Source organism: Coregonus lavaretus, assembly GCF_964263955.1.
Source record: "Coregonus lavaretus genome assembly, chromosome: 32".
NCBI classification, from domain to species: Eukaryota; Metazoa; Chordata; class Actinopteri; order Salmoniformes; family Salmonidae; genus Coregonus; species Coregonus lavaretus.
The window spans coordinates 17,282,672-17,300,947 of record NC_140019.1 but is presented as its reverse complement, the minus strand read 5'-3'; the positions used below and the strand labels follow the sequence as shown (position 1 = coordinate 17,300,947).

The following is an 18,276-nucleotide window of genomic DNA, read 5'->3' as shown; positions in this document are numbered from 1 at the left end:
CTCCCACCACACATCGACATCAGCCTTTGACAAGAACGCTGCAGCCCGTCTGGTGTTCAACCTTCCCAAGTTCTCTCACGTCACCCCGCTCCTCCGCACACTCCACTGGCTTCCAGTCGAAGCTCGCATCTGCTACAAGACCATGGTGTTTGCCTACGGAGCTGTGAGGGGAACGGCACCTACGTACCTTCAGGCTCTGATCAGTCCCTACACCCAAACGAGGACATTGCGTTCATCCACCTCTGGCCTGCTGGCCCCACTACCTCTGCGGAAGCACAGTTCCCGCTCAGCTCAGTCAAAACTGTTCGCTGCTCTGGCACCCCAATGGTGGAACAAGCTCCCTCACGACGCCAGGACAGCGGAGTCACTCACCACCTTCCGGAGACACTTGAAACCCCACCTCTTTAAGGAATACCTGGGATAGGATAAAGTAATCCTTCTACCCCCCCCCCCCCCTTACCCCACCCCCCCAAAAAAATAACATATTGTAAAGTGGTTATCCCACTGGCTATAATGTGAATGCACCAATTTGTAAGTCGCTCTGGATAAGAGCATCTGCTAAATGACGTAAATGTAAATGTATGTACTATGGAATAAACTCTGTCTTCTGTGATTTACCCTCCTGCGCCTGACTCCTTCAAATCACACTCTCACAGTTGTGATGCAGTAGTCACGACCACAATCTCACAGAACTCAGTTAAAGACTGACTTTCTGACAAATTATCCTATTTACACTTTGTAGCAAATTTTGACAGTATAGAATAAATGTTTCAGACTCATATTAATGACACAGGCTGTTTTCTAAATGAGAATTTGGTTTATAGGGGCGGTTGCTCTTTATTGAGAAAGAAGTTGCTAGTTATGATGAACTATTGTTACTTCCCTGTGCTTACCACATGCGTGAGGTTACCAAATTATTATTTAGAATTCAAGCCAAGCTGACATGTGACATTAACTCACTGCCTGTTATAGAGCATGGGAGCAATTCTATTTCTCCTGATTCTGGGTCAGTAAATGTTCAGCTTTTTATTTGACTAAAATATCATAATTTAGTCTATTTAAAAGCTATATAATATATGTCTGTGTGCAGTTCAACCTTTGTTTATGTCTTCATTTAGCGCTTCTCAAGGACCATGGTCATGGAGCTCCACAGAAAGGTGGAGATGAAGCTAAGGGGATTTTGTATTATGCTATTTGTCATGTTAATGATGATGAAGACTGATGGTGATATGATATATTCATGTGTAATGTATTTTAGACTTACATTTTTTAAATTATTGTATTGTTAGGTTGATCAGTAATATTCACCTAAATCAGCAATTTATAAATAGCTAATTTGTTCATTCTCCAGCATTAACCAGACCTTGCTCAAGAACATTCAACACCATTCACTTCAAGGGGTGTCTTTATTCAGAAAATATGTATCTATTTTGACTTAAATATGATCTCTGTCATAACTTTAAATACCTATCTGGCCTTTCTCATGTAGATATATACGTAGGTTAGTGTAAGGATGCTGTCTGTATGAACCTTGTGTGTGTAGGTGAGAAATAACATTATTTTCCTCTGATGTATAGGGCTTTAAACCAATAGTCTTATGGCTACCTTGAGTTTGTGACGAGCCAAAACCTGTGCTTTTAAATGGCCATGTAACTACATTACACATGTCATAACGTTATATTGTATATGTTGTGTCATATAGATATCGATGAGTGTAGTAACAACTCACTCATCTGTGGGGACAATTCAGCTTGTTTCAATACTGTTGGTAGCTACTACTGTGAGTGTCTTCCTGGGTTTATGGACGTCGCTGGTGCCACTCGACAATGCTTGGGTAAGAATTCTGTCTTTAGTATCATCCTTATAATCAGACACATTCACCATCATCTCTCCATCTCCACTTCATCCTCATCAATCTCAACACTCTCTTTATCTTTCAGACATAGAAGAGTGTGTTGAGTACCAACATATTTGTGGGGAATGGGGAACCTGTCTTAATCAGGTGGGTAGCTACCTGTGCCAGTGTCCCAATGGATTTAGAAACACTGGCGACGGACAAACTCAGTGTGTAGGTGAGAGAAAGACGATTTTTCTAGAGTCTTCTGACTCTCCCATCCACTGCTGTGTTATTTTGACTGACCCATAACATTCTGTTGAAACTTTTATTTACTCCTTGTGTAACAGTCTTTACTGTCCCTGACCGTACCATGGCTCAAACTAGTTATCCTCTGCTTAGCAAACACACATAACTGTCCGCTTGACAACACACTAGCCAGTTGCGCCACCGAAAAGGTACCATTTCGGTGATGCAGGTGCTAACATTTTAAACTCTCATACACTTGGACTCATCAATATTATTTAGATATCAATGAGTGTATAGACATTCTCCCCATCTGTGGGGACAATTGATCTTGCGTCAACACCACAGGCAGTTACTACTGTGTCTTCCTGGGTTTAGATTAGAGCCCAAGAATATCACTGGCAAAATGTTTGTGTGCGCGTGCGTGCGTCTTGCGTTCATGTGTGTGTTTGTGTGTGTGACGTCCTTTCCTTGTCATTCCACACTTTCATCCTCTCTCTTTCCCTTTCAGACATTAACGAGTGTAAGATAGACAGAGTATGTGGAAAGAGGGGGATCTGCCAAAACCTGAATGGCAGCTACTGGTGCCAGTGTTCTGCTGGATTTACTAACTTCGGCAACAACCAAACTAAGTGTGTAGGTGAGAGACAAGCACCATTCCACCTGTCGTCCATGATGCACTCCTTTGTCATGCATGTGGTAGAGCAGGTATGTAGACCTGGTTTTGTGGGGTATTGGGATAATTTTCCTTCATGTTTTTTCTTCAGAGCTAAATTGTGACCAGGATGAAACACAGGGTACGCCTGGACAGGTAAGTTCTTCATGTTAAATAATGAGTAAGCTTGGAATTTAGAGAAGCATACCTCACTTGATCTGGTAGTGTATGTATTTATGTTCTCTCTCTCTCCTCTTCCTCTCTCTCTCTCTCTCTCTCTCTCTGTCTCTCTCTGTCTCTCTCTCTCTGTCTCTCTCTCTCTCTCTCTCTCCCACCTCTCTCTCTCTCTCTCTCTCTCTCTCTCTCTCTCTCTCTCTCTCTCTCTCTCTCTATCTCTCTCCCCCTCTCTCTCTCTCTCTCTCTCTCTCTCTCTCTCTCTCTCTCTCTCTCTCTCTCTCTCTCTCTCTCTCTCTCTCTCTCTCCTCTTCCTCTCTCGCTCCTCTTTCTCTTTCTCTTTATTTATCTCCCTCCCAGACTCTTCCAGGCTTTGACCATTTCTTGTCTCTGTTGAGAAACAACTGTTTGATGTTGAGTAAATCTACATTGTCTGGACCTACAGGAAATGTGCTTTTGACAGTAAGTCACCACACAGAAACACACACATTCAAACACACACACACACACATCTACGACCCTTATGTCTCTTGTCGTATCGAGTGAGTGGTGGCAATTATTGCTGATGAACAAAAGGAGTCTGCTCATACTGAACGTTGATCATAAGGTTTATTCAGATCAGAAGCTTCAGCATGAGTAACAGGTGACATGACACCCGGAGAGTGACGCCTCAGAATGGCTGCTCGTTCTGCCCTCTCCTTCGTTTTCCCCCCTATTTATAACAATGATGCTCCCTCTTCTGGCCAATCACCAGTCTCCCCTGGGGCGTCACCCTAAAACATTCCCTTTTGATACTAACATAAACAACATTCATTGTTCCTCCAAAACAGTCATAATGTTAATACACCACATTTCCCCCCTTCGAGACGAACTAAACGTCTCGAAAACAAACAGAATAGGATTATGACCAGTAACAATTTATCTTATTGAGTATCTTTAACATTAAACTAAAAACATTCTCCTCTAGAGTGTAAATACCTTTCTATGAAATATGAATAACTGTTTATGAAGTGTGAATACATTACTATGAAATATGAACAAATCTCTATGGAGTGTAAGAGCGAAAAACTGTCCGGCAACCTTCCATCCATCAATCAAGACAGTAAAATTCTCTCACGGTCCCTCTGCCCCAGACAACCACCTTCGGTACTCCAGATAACCTCATAAACCATGTAAATGCATTTGAAACTATGATGCAATTAAATACACATGTAAGCCCCTGCAAACAAAATCCAATCCAAAAACATCCACTTGTAAGGCTGGTCAACCCATTGGACCTTACAGTGAACCTCTCCCTGCCTAGACTTTCCTGTCCCTAAACATTCACGAAATAAACAAAAACATCTAAGATCCTCACATGTATTCAATAACATCAAATATCCTTCTACAAAAATTAATCCCTAAGAATATGACACAATTATGTATTACACATGTCTATATTTCATTGCAGACACTGGAATGTAGTCCACTACACTTCATCTCCCCGTAGTCTCCTCTTCCAATGGACTGTTGATGATGGAATCGGAATCTTTCCACACCCTCCTTGTTTCATCTCCTCCAGTCATATTGTCCCCTCATATTGTCGTTGTTTGAGTATTTCAATCTCCATATGTTCCCCCAAATGCTTCTGGAAGAAAAGGAAAGACCAAACAGTATCTTTTCCAAAAAAAACACTTTCAAATTGAACATCAATATCCACTAAGAATATAGAACTGATATATAAATGATGCATGAATCACATAAACCTATTCCCCCCTTGATTCATAAATCATACCAATATCACCCTAATATTGATTTTTCTTTTTTGAAAAATGATCAAAACATAACAAAATGATATTTATCCATTCAGTTCCACTGGTCCATCTTTATCCAGATCAGGAACAGTCAACACCGGCATCTGAGTGTTGTCTCCAGACATGACTCTCCAACCTATCTCAATATCATAGCTTTCTCAAAGGTCAGTAACAAATTACAAACATCACACAGTGTTATCAAAGCTGAAACTAAAATCTGACCCATCACTGCCCCTACTGGGCCTAACTGATCTTGCAACCAAATCTTTTCAGATCTCCCAAACACATCCCTTATATTCTTCAATGCATATATAACTATCTGGACTCAAAGTATAACTATTATCATCAATAGGATCTTCCCAAATGTTACACCATACCATGGAAAAAAATCCCCCCTTCTCCCTTAGATTTATCCTTCAATGATAGGCTTGAAGACTATGACATGTAGCCATGTCACCCTTTTAACCCTAGATTTAGCTGTGTCCGGTGCTATCCCTCTTATAATGGTAAAAACCTCATATGGAAGCTTCAACGTTGACATCTAACAACATCCTGTCTATCCATAGTGTCAGAATATATATACTTTATCACCACAAACCCTCAAAATATCTCTAAAATTCCCCATAGTCACATTGTCAGGCAAAAGCTAATCTTTTAACCATCAAAGTCCTGCTGTTCCTACTAACTGGTACATAAAAAGTAACATATTTGTCATCTCTAACCTTATGTTCATGCTTATCCAAAGTTATCATATAACATCACAATCTGATATTCCCATAAACATACCCCTTACCTCATATGTTTTATTAGAACAAAAACAACTTTTAGCCCTCAATGGTTACACCTCAAATGCTTCAATTACGCTGTTACCTGATTTTCTTTCCATCTAACAAATGCACCCAAGTTAATTCACTTAACCCAATTACACCTAAACCCTAGGCTTAAACAAATGTTTTGACAACGACATTATTTTATCTGTTACTGACTGTTGCTGCTGATACAACAGTCATGACAACGCATAAGATTGACACATACTTGATAGAGGTCGAGCGACCGTCTCTAACATGTTTGGTGCTGGAATTCTCACCAGACATGGAACCAAAGATTCCTACCTGCCATCCATCTCTAACTTTCACAACAGAAGAATCAAACCACATGCATATAGTTTCTCTCTTCCCCAACGAGCGGTACTGCAGATACCTCTCCTTGTCTGTCATCAAAATCAAAGACCTCATCCTGTCCTCCATGATGGATCTATATTCTCTCTACTACTATCTGTTCTCCTATTTTAACCCTATTCGTACTATCATTGACAGCACTCTCCATCCGTAACATAAACCCTGAGTCCTTCTTGCGACCCCCTTTAATTTCAGAAAAGTTGTTGTCGGTGTCATACTCCCTACATTTGCTATTGCCATCGTATCATTAATCCCTTCCAAAGTTACCATTAAAGTAGTTGATGTATCAACCTTAATTATTTCTAGTGACAAAGTTACCAATATCCTATGTGTATTATTCACTGTTGGAGTGACTACTGTAACATATTCTTCCTGAACTCCTTTGGTGACTGTGGAACTTCAACAGATTTAAAATCTTCCATCATAAGCGTTACTTTATGAATTACATAGCCTTTTAACCAATAATTCTTAACCGGAACAAATTCTAATGCTTGCACTAGATAAGTATACTTCTTCTCCATAATTATCTCTCCATATGAGAGAAACGTCCCCATCCTAACCCTAATAAGTATTTTTTCCCTAAAATTGGTGCTGTATTGGTTGTCTTCGCTTGTACTTCCATCTATCACCACTAGTGTCACTTTTTCCCCAAATCTCAGTCCTATCTCTAATCCCTGACTTTCAAACTTTTGATTATAAAAAATACACCTATAATTACCTTGATCTCCCTGCTGGGAACTGTAACTATAGATACTCAATCACCCTCAATCTTCTCTTATCAATGCATCTGCTCCTAACAGATCTTAACTCCTACCATATCTTCCCACTAAACTCTAAAATGTCCTTCATCACTGTTCTCTCTCCCTCTTACTACTAACTTTGAAACTTAGCTTACTGTCTCAGAGTTCCTTCAACCTAGTTCTCCTAACTTATTTTAATCTAATCTTTTCTCTCATAACCTTTAAAAACATTTTCCACTGATTTATTCACAAAATCCCTTTACCACCACATTTTTAGAATATGTGATAGAGAAAGTCTCCACCTGCCTTTGACTCATTACACACAGACTTGGCAAACGTCTAAACACCTTTTAGCCTAGCCTGAAATCCCTTGGTGTAAGAATGTAACCCAGACTCTTTAAAATCCTCTACCAGACAGCCGTTTAGTGCACATCCTATTGTACAGTTCAATTTAAACAATGCATCTTTTCCCAACACTGCAATAGGTATAATATTAGTATGTCTATTTTAAATTCTCCTTGATTTTTTATAGCAGAGCTCCATTGGTTCCCTAAGAGTAATTAGCTGTTTACTACCTCAAATCCCTATCCTAATTAGTCAATTTTACATAGTGAGATGTTTAACCTCTTTAGGCTGAACACAGATACGTTTTTCCACTATTCACCATCACTTCTAATGGTCGTTTTTTTTACTTCAATTATTAGCTATTTTCTCTTCTTCTCTAATCGATGCTATCAGCTGACAACCCCCTTCCGGATCTTCTAAGCACTCTAGAATCCTTAGGGTTCACCTGGAGAACAGGTGATCTTGAATTGCCCCTGTATCTTCCTTAAAAATGTTCTCTGTTTTTCCTCCTGACTTGTTGCACTCACAGGTAAAGTACCCAATCTGTCCACAATTATAACAGTCTTCTGAAAGTTGCTGGAAGTGTAGCTGAAATCTTCCTCCTCCTAAGTCTTCTCGTCCTCTTCCTCTCCAATTCTGTGTCTGTCCAGAAACTGGCTGTGGATATGGAACATTTGGTACCCCCCTTGGCTGGTATAATTGCATTTGATATTGTTCAGTTGAAGCTGTAACAGTGATTGTTGATTTGGTTCACTCTGATTCTTCATAACCAAAGCTTCTCTTCTCCTTCTTCTTCTCCAATTCTTGGAATCCTTTTCTCAGCAGTTTCTCCTCTTCTGTATCTTCAGCTGTGTTACTTCTTCTAAACTATTTGCTTTATCCAGGCATGATAAACATCGGTCTATATCTCTATTTCTTCTGTGCCAGTCCTTGTAGGACAAACTCCTCTTGAACATAAAGCACCTTTAATCTCCAAATCTTCATCGCTTTCTTCATCTTTGCTTTCATCAGAGATCAAATCTCGTGTATCCTTCTTCCTTCAACTTCCATCAGAGATCAAATCTCGTGTATCCTTCTTCTTTCCTCTCTTGCCAACTTCCTTCTGATCACAGAGTCATATCCACCCATGACCTCTTCATCATCACTCATCTTCACCATCCTCATCTTCTTTAAGTTCCATCCTCCTTACCTCCCTCTTTTCTTCCAGACATCACATTTTCTTCCTTCTGGAGTTTTGATTCATCTTCATCGTCGTTTCTGCTTGTCCTCTATCTATTATTCATCTTCATCTCTGATGCAACAATCACCCTGCTGGATGATCACTGAAAGCTGAGGATAAACATCCCTAAGCTCTCCTTTTTGCTGAATCCGTATGTGAGAAAGGTGTACTAACTTCTGCCCTTAGTTTTTCTAACACTACTTTCTAACACTACTTTAGTTAAAGGATTACTATTTTTCCCCTATATCAACCCTTTTATATTCCTTTATTGTGAACTATTTTATTTTAGACTGTATAGCCTATGGCTTCCCCCCCTGTAATTATTAATATAAAACTAACAACTCCAAAAAAAAAAAAAAAAAAGTTTTTTTTTTTTTTTTTAAATAAATCAACCAAAATATGAATATTAAAAAATTCAATTAAATGTTTTATTCAAAAACCATTTCCAATTAAAATAAAAAATCAATCAAAAAATCAATTAAAAATTATGAATAATTTAAAACCAATTTTTATTTCTATATCCTAACTTACCCATTTATCAATTAGTGTTGGCTATCTTACCACAACCCATCAAATGCAAGTAAATGCAAGTTAATCAACTTCAGACTAAAATACCCATAAACAAAGCCTCTAACCCTTCAATACTATAATTCCCATAAACCCCCTTGCTCTATAGGCACCTAATTATCTTAAATTTACAGAATAATGTCAGTCCTTGATTCCCAACACAATTCCAATCAAACCCCAGTGATGCACAGAGGCTCCAAAATGCAATTTTTAATGAAATAGTATTTGCCAAGCCTATGTAAAATCGTCATAACCTCACATATTTTATTAGGGATGATTTTGTGAACTAGCCTGATATCTGATCCGATCGTCTGCCGCGTCACACCTTGTCACGTGACACACGTCAGTCACACGTTAGCCCCTCCTCTCTCCTGTCGTATCGTATTGCTCCTCTTATATGACAGAAAAATAGAGACACAGAATCACATTTTAGTAGTCAATGCAATCACTGAGTTATTTCAACCATATTCAATATTCCTTCGTTCACCCATTATTCACTCTAAGACTAACCTCAGAACTAAATAGATCGCTCAAAAACATTTTTATTTTATTTTAATCCGTCATTTAATTTAATTCATTATACTCCGTCAACATATATTTAATTTATAAATTCAATAGGTCACAAAACAAGTTTCATCTTTAACCAACCGCCGATGTAACAACTAGAATACTCGTGTTAAAATTTCTCCTCTGTCTGTCTGTTTCTGTCTCCCCCTGCCGGGTAACCCTAGATGGGACCTATGACCTTTACCCATAATGCAGTGTTTTGTAGGCTTAGCACAACCGCATGTCGTAGTTTTAGCCCCGTAAAATCAAGCGCATGTGCACATCCCCTTAACCCCATGCTTACCACATCATAGAACGCCCGCGTTCTACCTCAGTTTCTCTATTTTACACTTATAGCCAGACAATAACACATAACAGAACTCACATTTGCGTCACATACAAACAAGTTTAAGAGGCTTGAATCCATCGCAGTGGACCTCTAAGGTTGAGGTTATCATGTAGCACGCAACACATTTAGCATTTAGCATTAGCCTTTAGCTAACTGCGGCCTACAACATGTAACAAAACCCGCATTGCGTCTTTAATTGATTACTGTTTAGTTTGTCCTAAATTTATTCTGCCGTGAGTATGGCTATTTCTATGAGCGATCCCCCCCAATGCAAATATCCCGTCGGACAGAAGCTGAGCAAGCCATCCCCAAGAAAATGTCCCACCAACCCCAGTCCAAGACTGACCTGAAAATTCCTAATGCGTTTCCAGGATTTTGTGGCCCACCCTGCGGTCGCCCCGTTCGTCATGAGGGCTTATCTAAACCTGCAATGCTCTAAAATTGTATACATATCTTGGCCCCGATTGTTCTTGACTTACTATTCAAGCAACACATCTCTATAAACAATCCATAAACTCTAACCACTTTTGCGCTGTTTTTAAAATTGTATAATGATTAGCCAGACCCCCCAGTCATCAGCAAAAACACCACCCGAGTCACGGTCGTAATGGTACATTCCTCCAGTGTACACAAGCAGTAACAAAACTAACAACTTAGCTGTGTTTGGTCGGGTCATGACTCCAGACCGAAGTTAGCTTGAGTTAGCTTGGCGGCTCCAAATGCAGCAAAGGAGGATTGCAGACCCCTCCTGGCAAGCTCGCCATTTGTCGTATCGAGTGAGTGGTGGCAATTATTGCTGATGAACAAAAGGAGTCTGCTCATACTGAACGTTGATCATAAGGTTTATTCAGATCAGAAGCTTCAGCATGAGTGACAGGTGACATGACACCCGGAGAGTGACGCCTCAGAATGGCTGCTCGTTCTGCCCTCTCCTTCGTTTTCCCCCCTATTTATAACAATGATGCTCCCTCTTCTGGCCAATCACCAGTCTCCCCTGGGGCGTCACCCTAAAACATTCCCTTTTGATACTAACATAAACAACATTCATTGTTCCTCCAAAACAGTCATAATGTTAATACACCACACTCTCTTCTCTAGTTACTGGTTAATGCCACTGATGTTCTTCAATTGGGCCTCCAGTCCAACGGTCATCGTAGTAGCAGTGAAGTGACTAGCTTACTGAGGACAGTTGAAATCTCTATCAGACTGATCGCTCCACAGCTGACAGAGAACGTGACCAGGATAGAGACCAACCACACAGGTAACACACACACACTGAGCACACGCTGACCACATATTTACAATTTACCAACCACCACGCAGGTACCATAGGTTGACCACAATCTGAACACCATACTGACTGTAAACGGAGCACTAACAAGCACATTAGATTGTGACAACGTAAAAATTAAATAAATGCAATATTGTGTTCTTTCAGTAATGGTGATTTCTGGTCTGTGTTGATTTTGTCTATCTTGATAAACAGAGGCTGAGATTATGGTGAGGAGAGACCAGACTCCACCTGAAGGACCAGTCAGCCTGACCAATGAGAACACTCAACTTGACACCACCTGGGAGACGGCGGTTGGAGATTACCAGAATTACCCAGGTAGCCGCAGTCCTACAGTACCAATCATCTTCTCAAAATATTATTACAGGCACACATTGATGGATTCGCTTGGGATATTGTTGCACATGTTTTTGTATCAGGCCTTATGTTTTCTTGTGTTGTTTTTGGTGTGCAGGGTTTGCCTTTGTCGTTCTGCTCAGCTATAAGAATCTGGATACTCTGAAGGACAGTTTTTCTCATCAGAGCCAGCAGCTCATGTCCAGTGCTGTGACGGTGTCCGTTAGCAACTCCAACACAACAAACCTGCCCCAACCGGTTAATCTCACCTTCAATCACCTGCAGGTAACACTTGTGTCTCTTCAGAATAGTCTCTGGCTGTCAGTAAAACATGTTTTTCATTTATATATTTTGCATGAAGTCAAATTTTTTCCTAAATTGACTGAGTGAAAATTGAATTAACCCCAACTCATATATACACTGTATCCTAGTCCAGTGATGTTGACTCCACCTGTGTTTATTGGTCGGATGAGAATGGACCGGGGGAGTGGTCTGGGCAGGGTTGCACTTCAGTAATGTCAAACTCCACCCACACTGTGTGCTCCTGCAACCATCTCAGCACATTTGCTCTGCTGAAGGGAATCCATCAGAAAAAGGTGATGAGAACACTAACCAGTTTTCCGTCCTCCCACTACGACTCGTCTGGAAAGCATGCAGTTTATTAGGCAACAGATTAAATAAATGTATGATGAACTTTACAGGGTGGTGAATGTGCAATAAATATCAAGGGTCTTATTCTGGTGACATGATCATCGATGCTAGGCTATAGTTTGACAAATATAAACAATCTCGCTCTTTTGTCCATAATAATCTCATCATGTAGGCAATACGTGCACTCTAGCCAACAGCGCACATATACTTATCCGTAAACATCGCTGTGGACTAGAGCACACGTGCCAATACCGGAGTGGGCACATATATATTGCAACATATGTTTGTGAGAAAACCATCAGTAGAGTTGAAAATGCCATGGAAACCCATTTAACTTGTATTTTTCAATTGGGAAACATGGGAATTTAACCGCAAAGGGTATTTTTATGTGCACTATGTCATCACGCACAGCATTTTATCTGCAACAAGTCAGTTTGATGGAAACACCTCTCTGGTGTGAAAATGCGCATATTGTTTTAATGCAGATTGTTTAATATTCCCATGTAAATCTGTCGCCAATTGGATGGAAACCTAGCTAGTGTAGCACATCTGAAGGGGGAGAAAATATATTCCCAGATATCTGTGTCAGACTTCTTTGGTTCCTCTAGAAATGTTCATTTTTTAAACTTCTGAATGTAAGCGTTTGATGCATATGTCATATTATTTAAGTATTTGATGCATTTGTCACATTATTTAGGAGAGTTTGATGCTTGTTGATTGCTGATGTTGTTTTGTTCATACTGTCTAGATGGTGTGTCTAATGCTTGTTATTCCTCGTTTGCAGGAAAGCGGCCAGCTGTCGGTGGTGATGTGGGTGGGCATTTCTGTGGCACTGGCCTTTGTGGTCCTATCCCTGATCATGTCCCTGTGGTGTCGCAATTTCAGCCGCAAACGCCGTGGAGGACACCGACTGCAACAGGATATACAACTCTATAGCAAATAAGACATGGATTTGAACTATTGGTATTATAAGAAAAGCTTTACTTGGAATCCATTTGTAACATTGTCTCTTGGCTTGCAAGGACAAATGCCAGCATTTTTATTTAATTAAGTAGTATAAAATGTATCAAACAAAAAATATATAAGAACACATAACTTTATGTTAATAGATATACAATATCTCATGTATATAACGCTTAAAAGTTCCAGACTGTAACAGCAGAGCTCTCATCTCTATGGCAAAATACATAAGTCATTTTAGTCTCATAAGCATGGTCTGTAATTTGTAGCATGAATTTTTCTAGAATAGTGGTATATCCACTCAAAGCTGTATTTGTCCAGTATCATGCCACTTGGTTGTTGTTGTAACCGAGTTATTTTAAGTGAAAGTAATATTTTTCCTGTGTATTAAAATGTATTTTAATCAAAAAATTATCTTGCTATTATTTGCTCCATTCTGATTCAAATATCTAAATATGAGCTGTCCATTTCTTAAAAACTAAAGCACTACACCATACTGAAAGTACAATGAATTTGTTCATTGCACACCCATTTTTTTGTTTTTTTGCCTCAGTAGGCTTGCCCACATGGTGTAAAGACTTCCAAACACCCAAACTGACTTAAGGGCCCAGTGCAGTCAAAAACATGATTTTCCTGTGTTTTATATATATTTAAACACTGTGAGGTTGGAATAAGACTGTGAAATTGTGAAAACTATGATAATGCCCTTTTAGTTTAAGAGCTGTTTGAAAAGACAGTCTGAAATGTCAGCCTGTTTTGGTGGGATGGAGTTTTGGCTTGCCTTGTGCAAGATATTTTGAAAGGGAGAGAAAAAGATAAGTAGCGGTGCTTCAGAGTGAAATATGGATATTTAAGTCAGCTTTTTCATAAATCAGCTGGTTTAAGTGGCCCTGTTGATAAGCAATCGATAGTGTCTATACTGTGTATGTTGGTGTTTTAGATCAATGTAGGGAATGTCAATCTTGGAGGGAGATAGACCCTCTATACTAGAGTCTAATTAAGGGATGCAACTCATCCTGCGATATGGCTTTTTCTTTGCAACTCTGCCTAGAAGGTCAGCATCCCGGAGTCACCTCTTCACTGTTGACATTGAGACTGGTGTTTTGCGGGTACTATTTAATGAAGCTGCCAGTTGAGGACATGTGAGGCGCCTGTTTCTCAAACTAGACACTCTAATGTATTCGTCCTCTTGCTCAGTTGTGCCCCGGGCCTCCCACTCCTCTTTCTATTCTGGTTAGAGCCAGTTTGCGCTGTTGTGTGAAGGGAGTAGTACACATAGTTGTACGAGATCTTCAGTTTCTTGGCAATTTCTCGCATGGAATAGCCTTAATTTCTCAGAACAGGAATAGACTGACGAGTTCAGAAGAAAGTGATTTGTTTCTGGCCATTTTGAGCCTGTAATCGAACCCACAATTGCTGATGCTCCAGATACTCAACTAGTCTCAAGGAGGCCAGTTTTATTGCTTCTTTAATCACCACAACAGTTTTCAGCTGTGCTAACATAATTGCATAAGGGTTTTCTAATGATCAATTAGCCTTTTAAAATGATAAACTTGGATTAGCAAACACAACGTGCCATTGGAACACAGGACTGATGGTTGCTGATAATGGGTCTCTGTACGCCTGTGTAGATATTCCATTAAAAATCAGCCAATTCCAGCTACAATAGCCATTTACAACATTAACAATGTCTACACTGTATTTCTGATCAATTTGATGTTATTTTAATGGACAAAAAAAAGGTTTTCTTTTAGAAAACAAGGACATTTCTAAGTGACCTCAAACTTTTGAACGGTAGTGTATGTATGTGTGCAGTCCAACATTGCCTCTTGCATTGGGGCGGTCAATATTGTCGGTCGCCCAATGGAGCATGCATAACAATCGGTCTCCCCCAAGGACCTAGCGGTGTACTTCATCCACTTTAACCAGAGATTTTCATCAGGGATTCCCTCTACTTCCCCTTGGTTCCATTCTTGGAGGAGAACATCTTTCATAGTGGACGGGTTAGTCGAATTGACTCCGTCATCCCTTGACTGATCTACTCGGTCTATTGCTATTAATGGATTAATGACAGGACCTGGGCCCTCCATCTCTTTCGACTCCACCAAATGTAATCGTAGACAGGTATCCCGTCCGTATTCGTCCGCGCAAGCCCAGTAAGTTATTTTCATGTCCTCTTTAGTGACCTTTACTATTGTTACTACCATCTCTGTGGGGATGTCGTTATACCTTCTTATCCTCCATCTGGACGTCCAGCCCCCCCCCGTCTCATATCTCCATCCCCCAGTATGTCTAAACACCTGAGCCCAGGAACAATCCGCCGAGGGAGCTGAACATAAATGGGATTTTATAATCCCACGTTGCTTGCTTACCCGCCCTGATAAGATCCCTAATCCTAATTTTGAATCTTACTCCCCACACTTCTCTGACTCCTATTTTGTAGGTCACTCGTCCTTGACGGTCAGTATGTCGGGTCGCTTCCCTTTTATTTCTTAATAATGGTAAGGGCATAGCGTAATTGGTGCGGGGTGGTGGTGGATCTTGACATATCAAGACTATTGCAGAGACTATGATGCAGCTCAGGGTCACCCATATTCCCAAAAACCGCCAACCCTCTCCTGCCCTTAGTGCTTCTGTTTGGTACCACCCCATACTCACACCCTAAGAACACACTACAGTTCTCCTGTGGGGCACAAAATCTTTGACATATGTGTTTGGTTAATGAACAGTCTTCTCATATGTCCTGCCAACGTCCCTTCTACTTCTATATCTGCCTGCTCTAGTCTGCCTAACTCGGGCATTCTATATGGTCTCCCAAACACTTTTTCAAAGGGGGATAACCCATCTTTATCCGGTGTTACCCTAATCGTCATTAATACTATTGGTAGACATTGTACCCAATTTCTTCCTGTACTCATGTGCGTTTTTGTCAGACGTGATTTAATCGTTGAATTAGTGCGTTCAATCAAACCCGCTGATTCCGGATGATATGAACAATGTTTCTTCATATTAATATGTAACTTCTGTCCAATATTATCTATCACCTGGTTGGCGAAGTGAGACCCATTGTCGGAATAGATCGTTTCTGGCAATCCAAATCTAGGGATTATTTCCTGACATAAAGCTTTAGCTACTGTTAATGCATCAGCGGAGGAGGTTGGAAAGACTTCTACCCATTTGGTATACTTGTCTATTACAGTCAAACACCATTTCTTCCCTTCACTTCTTGTAAGTTCTATAAAATCAATTTCCAACTGTTGGAATGGATATCTGGCCTGGGGAAATTCCCCTTTTGGTGCTCTCTGCTTTCCTTGATGATTACTTTGTGCACATATAACACACCTAGAACAAACATTTTTTAAGTAATTTGTTATTCTATACGCTACAAAGTGCTTTCTAATTATTTCCACCATCCCCCCGGTTGATACATGGCTTTGCCCATGTATCAAAATTGAAGCCATGTATCAAAATTGCTGCATATCTAAACAGAGATTTAGGTAATATAGGTAAATTACCCTGATGCCAAATTTCCCCCTTCTTGACTGCTCCCATTTTCTCCCATCTGGTCACTTCCTTCATTGGTGCTCTCAACTGGCTCTCCATCAGTAATGTTTTATCAATGTTCACCTCTTCTTTCAGATGTAAGTATGTGGGTGCTTGTGGTTTGAGACCTGCCTTCTTCGCTTCCTCATCTGCCTTTCTGTTGCCGTTGCTTATGCTATCTACACCTTTAGTATGAGCATCACATTTACAGATAGCTATCTTCTCTGGTAGGAGTACAGCATCTAAAAGATTCAAAATTAACTGGGCATGTGTAATGGTTTTGCCAGAAGTGGTTACCATTCCCCTGTTTCTCCATTGTGCAGCAAATACGTGTACTGTATTAAATGCATAGGCACTATCGGTGTAAATAGTAATCTTTTTCCCTTTACCCAAATGACATGCCCGAGTGAGAGCCACTATCTCGGTCTGTTGTGCAGAATAATTTCTAGGTAATGATTCAGCTTCCAAGACGTCTGTCTCTGTTACAACTGCATATCCTGTAGCATTCGTACCATCAGGTTTTTTTCTAGATGAACCATCAACAAACATATTCACTTCCCCATCTACTAAGGCTAGGTTTTTCAAGTCAGGTCTTGGCAACACAAGTTTCTCAGTTTCAGTTATACAATCATGCGGGCTGCCATCTATTGCAATAGGAACCAGAGTAGAGGGGTTCAGAGTTGTACACCGTTCTATGGTCAAATTAGGCATATTTAACAGGATTATCATACAAGATAAATGTCTAGCGGGTGACATATAGGCCATCTTATGCTCCAACAACAGTATGGATACTGCATGCGGAACCCTTAGGGTTAAATCGTGGTACAAAACTATTGATGCCGAATCTTGCACCGCCTGAGCTGCAGCTACCACAGACTGTAAGCATAGAGGCATTGCTTGTGCTACGGTCTAATTTAGATGAATAATATGCAATGGGTTTGTTCTTATCCCCATGTTTTTGAGTCAAGACCGATGTCATATATCCTACCCTACAGTCCACCGTTTGGGTAAAAGGCCTGTCATATCTAGGAAAAGCTAAGGCTGTTTGGGAAGTGAGCAACCTTTTTATCTCTCTAAATTGTTCCTCCGCCTCGGAGTTCCAAATGATTTTATCATGGGCTGCCATTGCCTTCCCATAGAAGGGTGGCAGGTAGCTTAGTGGGTAAGAGCGTTGTGCCAGTAACCGAAAGGTCGCTGGTTCTAATCCCCGAGCCGACTATGTGAAAAATCTGTCGATGTGCCCTTGAGCAAGGCACTTAACCCTAATTGCTCCTGTAAGTCGCTCTGGATAAGAGCGTCTGCTAAATGACTAAAATAAAAAATAATAATAATAAGATCACTGAACTTCCCAGTATGCAGTGCATAATGTGGTACCCAAGCTCTACAGTAGTTTATCATCCCCAAAAAGCTCATCATTTGTTTCTTGTTTAACGGTTTAGGCGTTCCAAGTATAGCAGTTTTCCTGGATGAGTTTAACATTCGCCCCTCCTGAGTTATGGTGTGTCCTAAGTAAATCACCTCGCTCTGCCAAAGTTGAAGTTTCTTTTTGCTCACTTTGTGTCCCTGTTCTGCCAGGAAGGTTAACAATTGGATTGTATCCCGCTTACATCGCTCCTGAGTGGGATTAGCTAATATAATATAATCTACATAAACTAACATTTGGCTTCCTTCCTGAGGTTCAAACTTTCCCAAATTCCTAGTTATAGCCTGGGCAAAGATTGTAGGACTTTCCAAGTAGCCTTGTGGCATCCTAGCGTAAGTCCATTTCCTTCCCTGAAATGTAAAGCCAAACCACCCCTGACTATCTGGATGAACTGGGATACTAAAGAAAACATTAGCTAATTCAATC

At 40.3% G+C, this 18,276-nt stretch overlaps 1 protein-coding gene across 1 annotated transcript; it reads left to right on the top strand.

Moving 5' to 3' along the window:
* Positions 1–920: 920 nt before the first annotated feature.
* LOC311107503 (adhesion G protein-coupled receptor E3-like) lies at positions 921–13,289 on the top strand. Its single transcript, XM_084150000.1, has 12 exons — positions 921–1,006; positions 1,119–1,157; positions 1,703–1,834; positions 1,941–2,072; positions 2,592–2,720; positions 2,848–2,891; positions 3,270–3,371; positions 10,745–10,907; positions 11,133–11,255; positions 11,392–11,558; positions 11,705–11,869; positions 12,709–13,289. Exons 1-12 carry the CDS (start codon positions 976–978, stop codon positions 12,865–12,867), a joined length of 1,386 nt encoding a protein of 461 aa, XP_084006126.1. The 5' UTR covers positions 921–975; the 3' UTR covers positions 12,868–13,289.
* Positions 13,290–18,276: the final 4,987 nt, after the last annotated feature.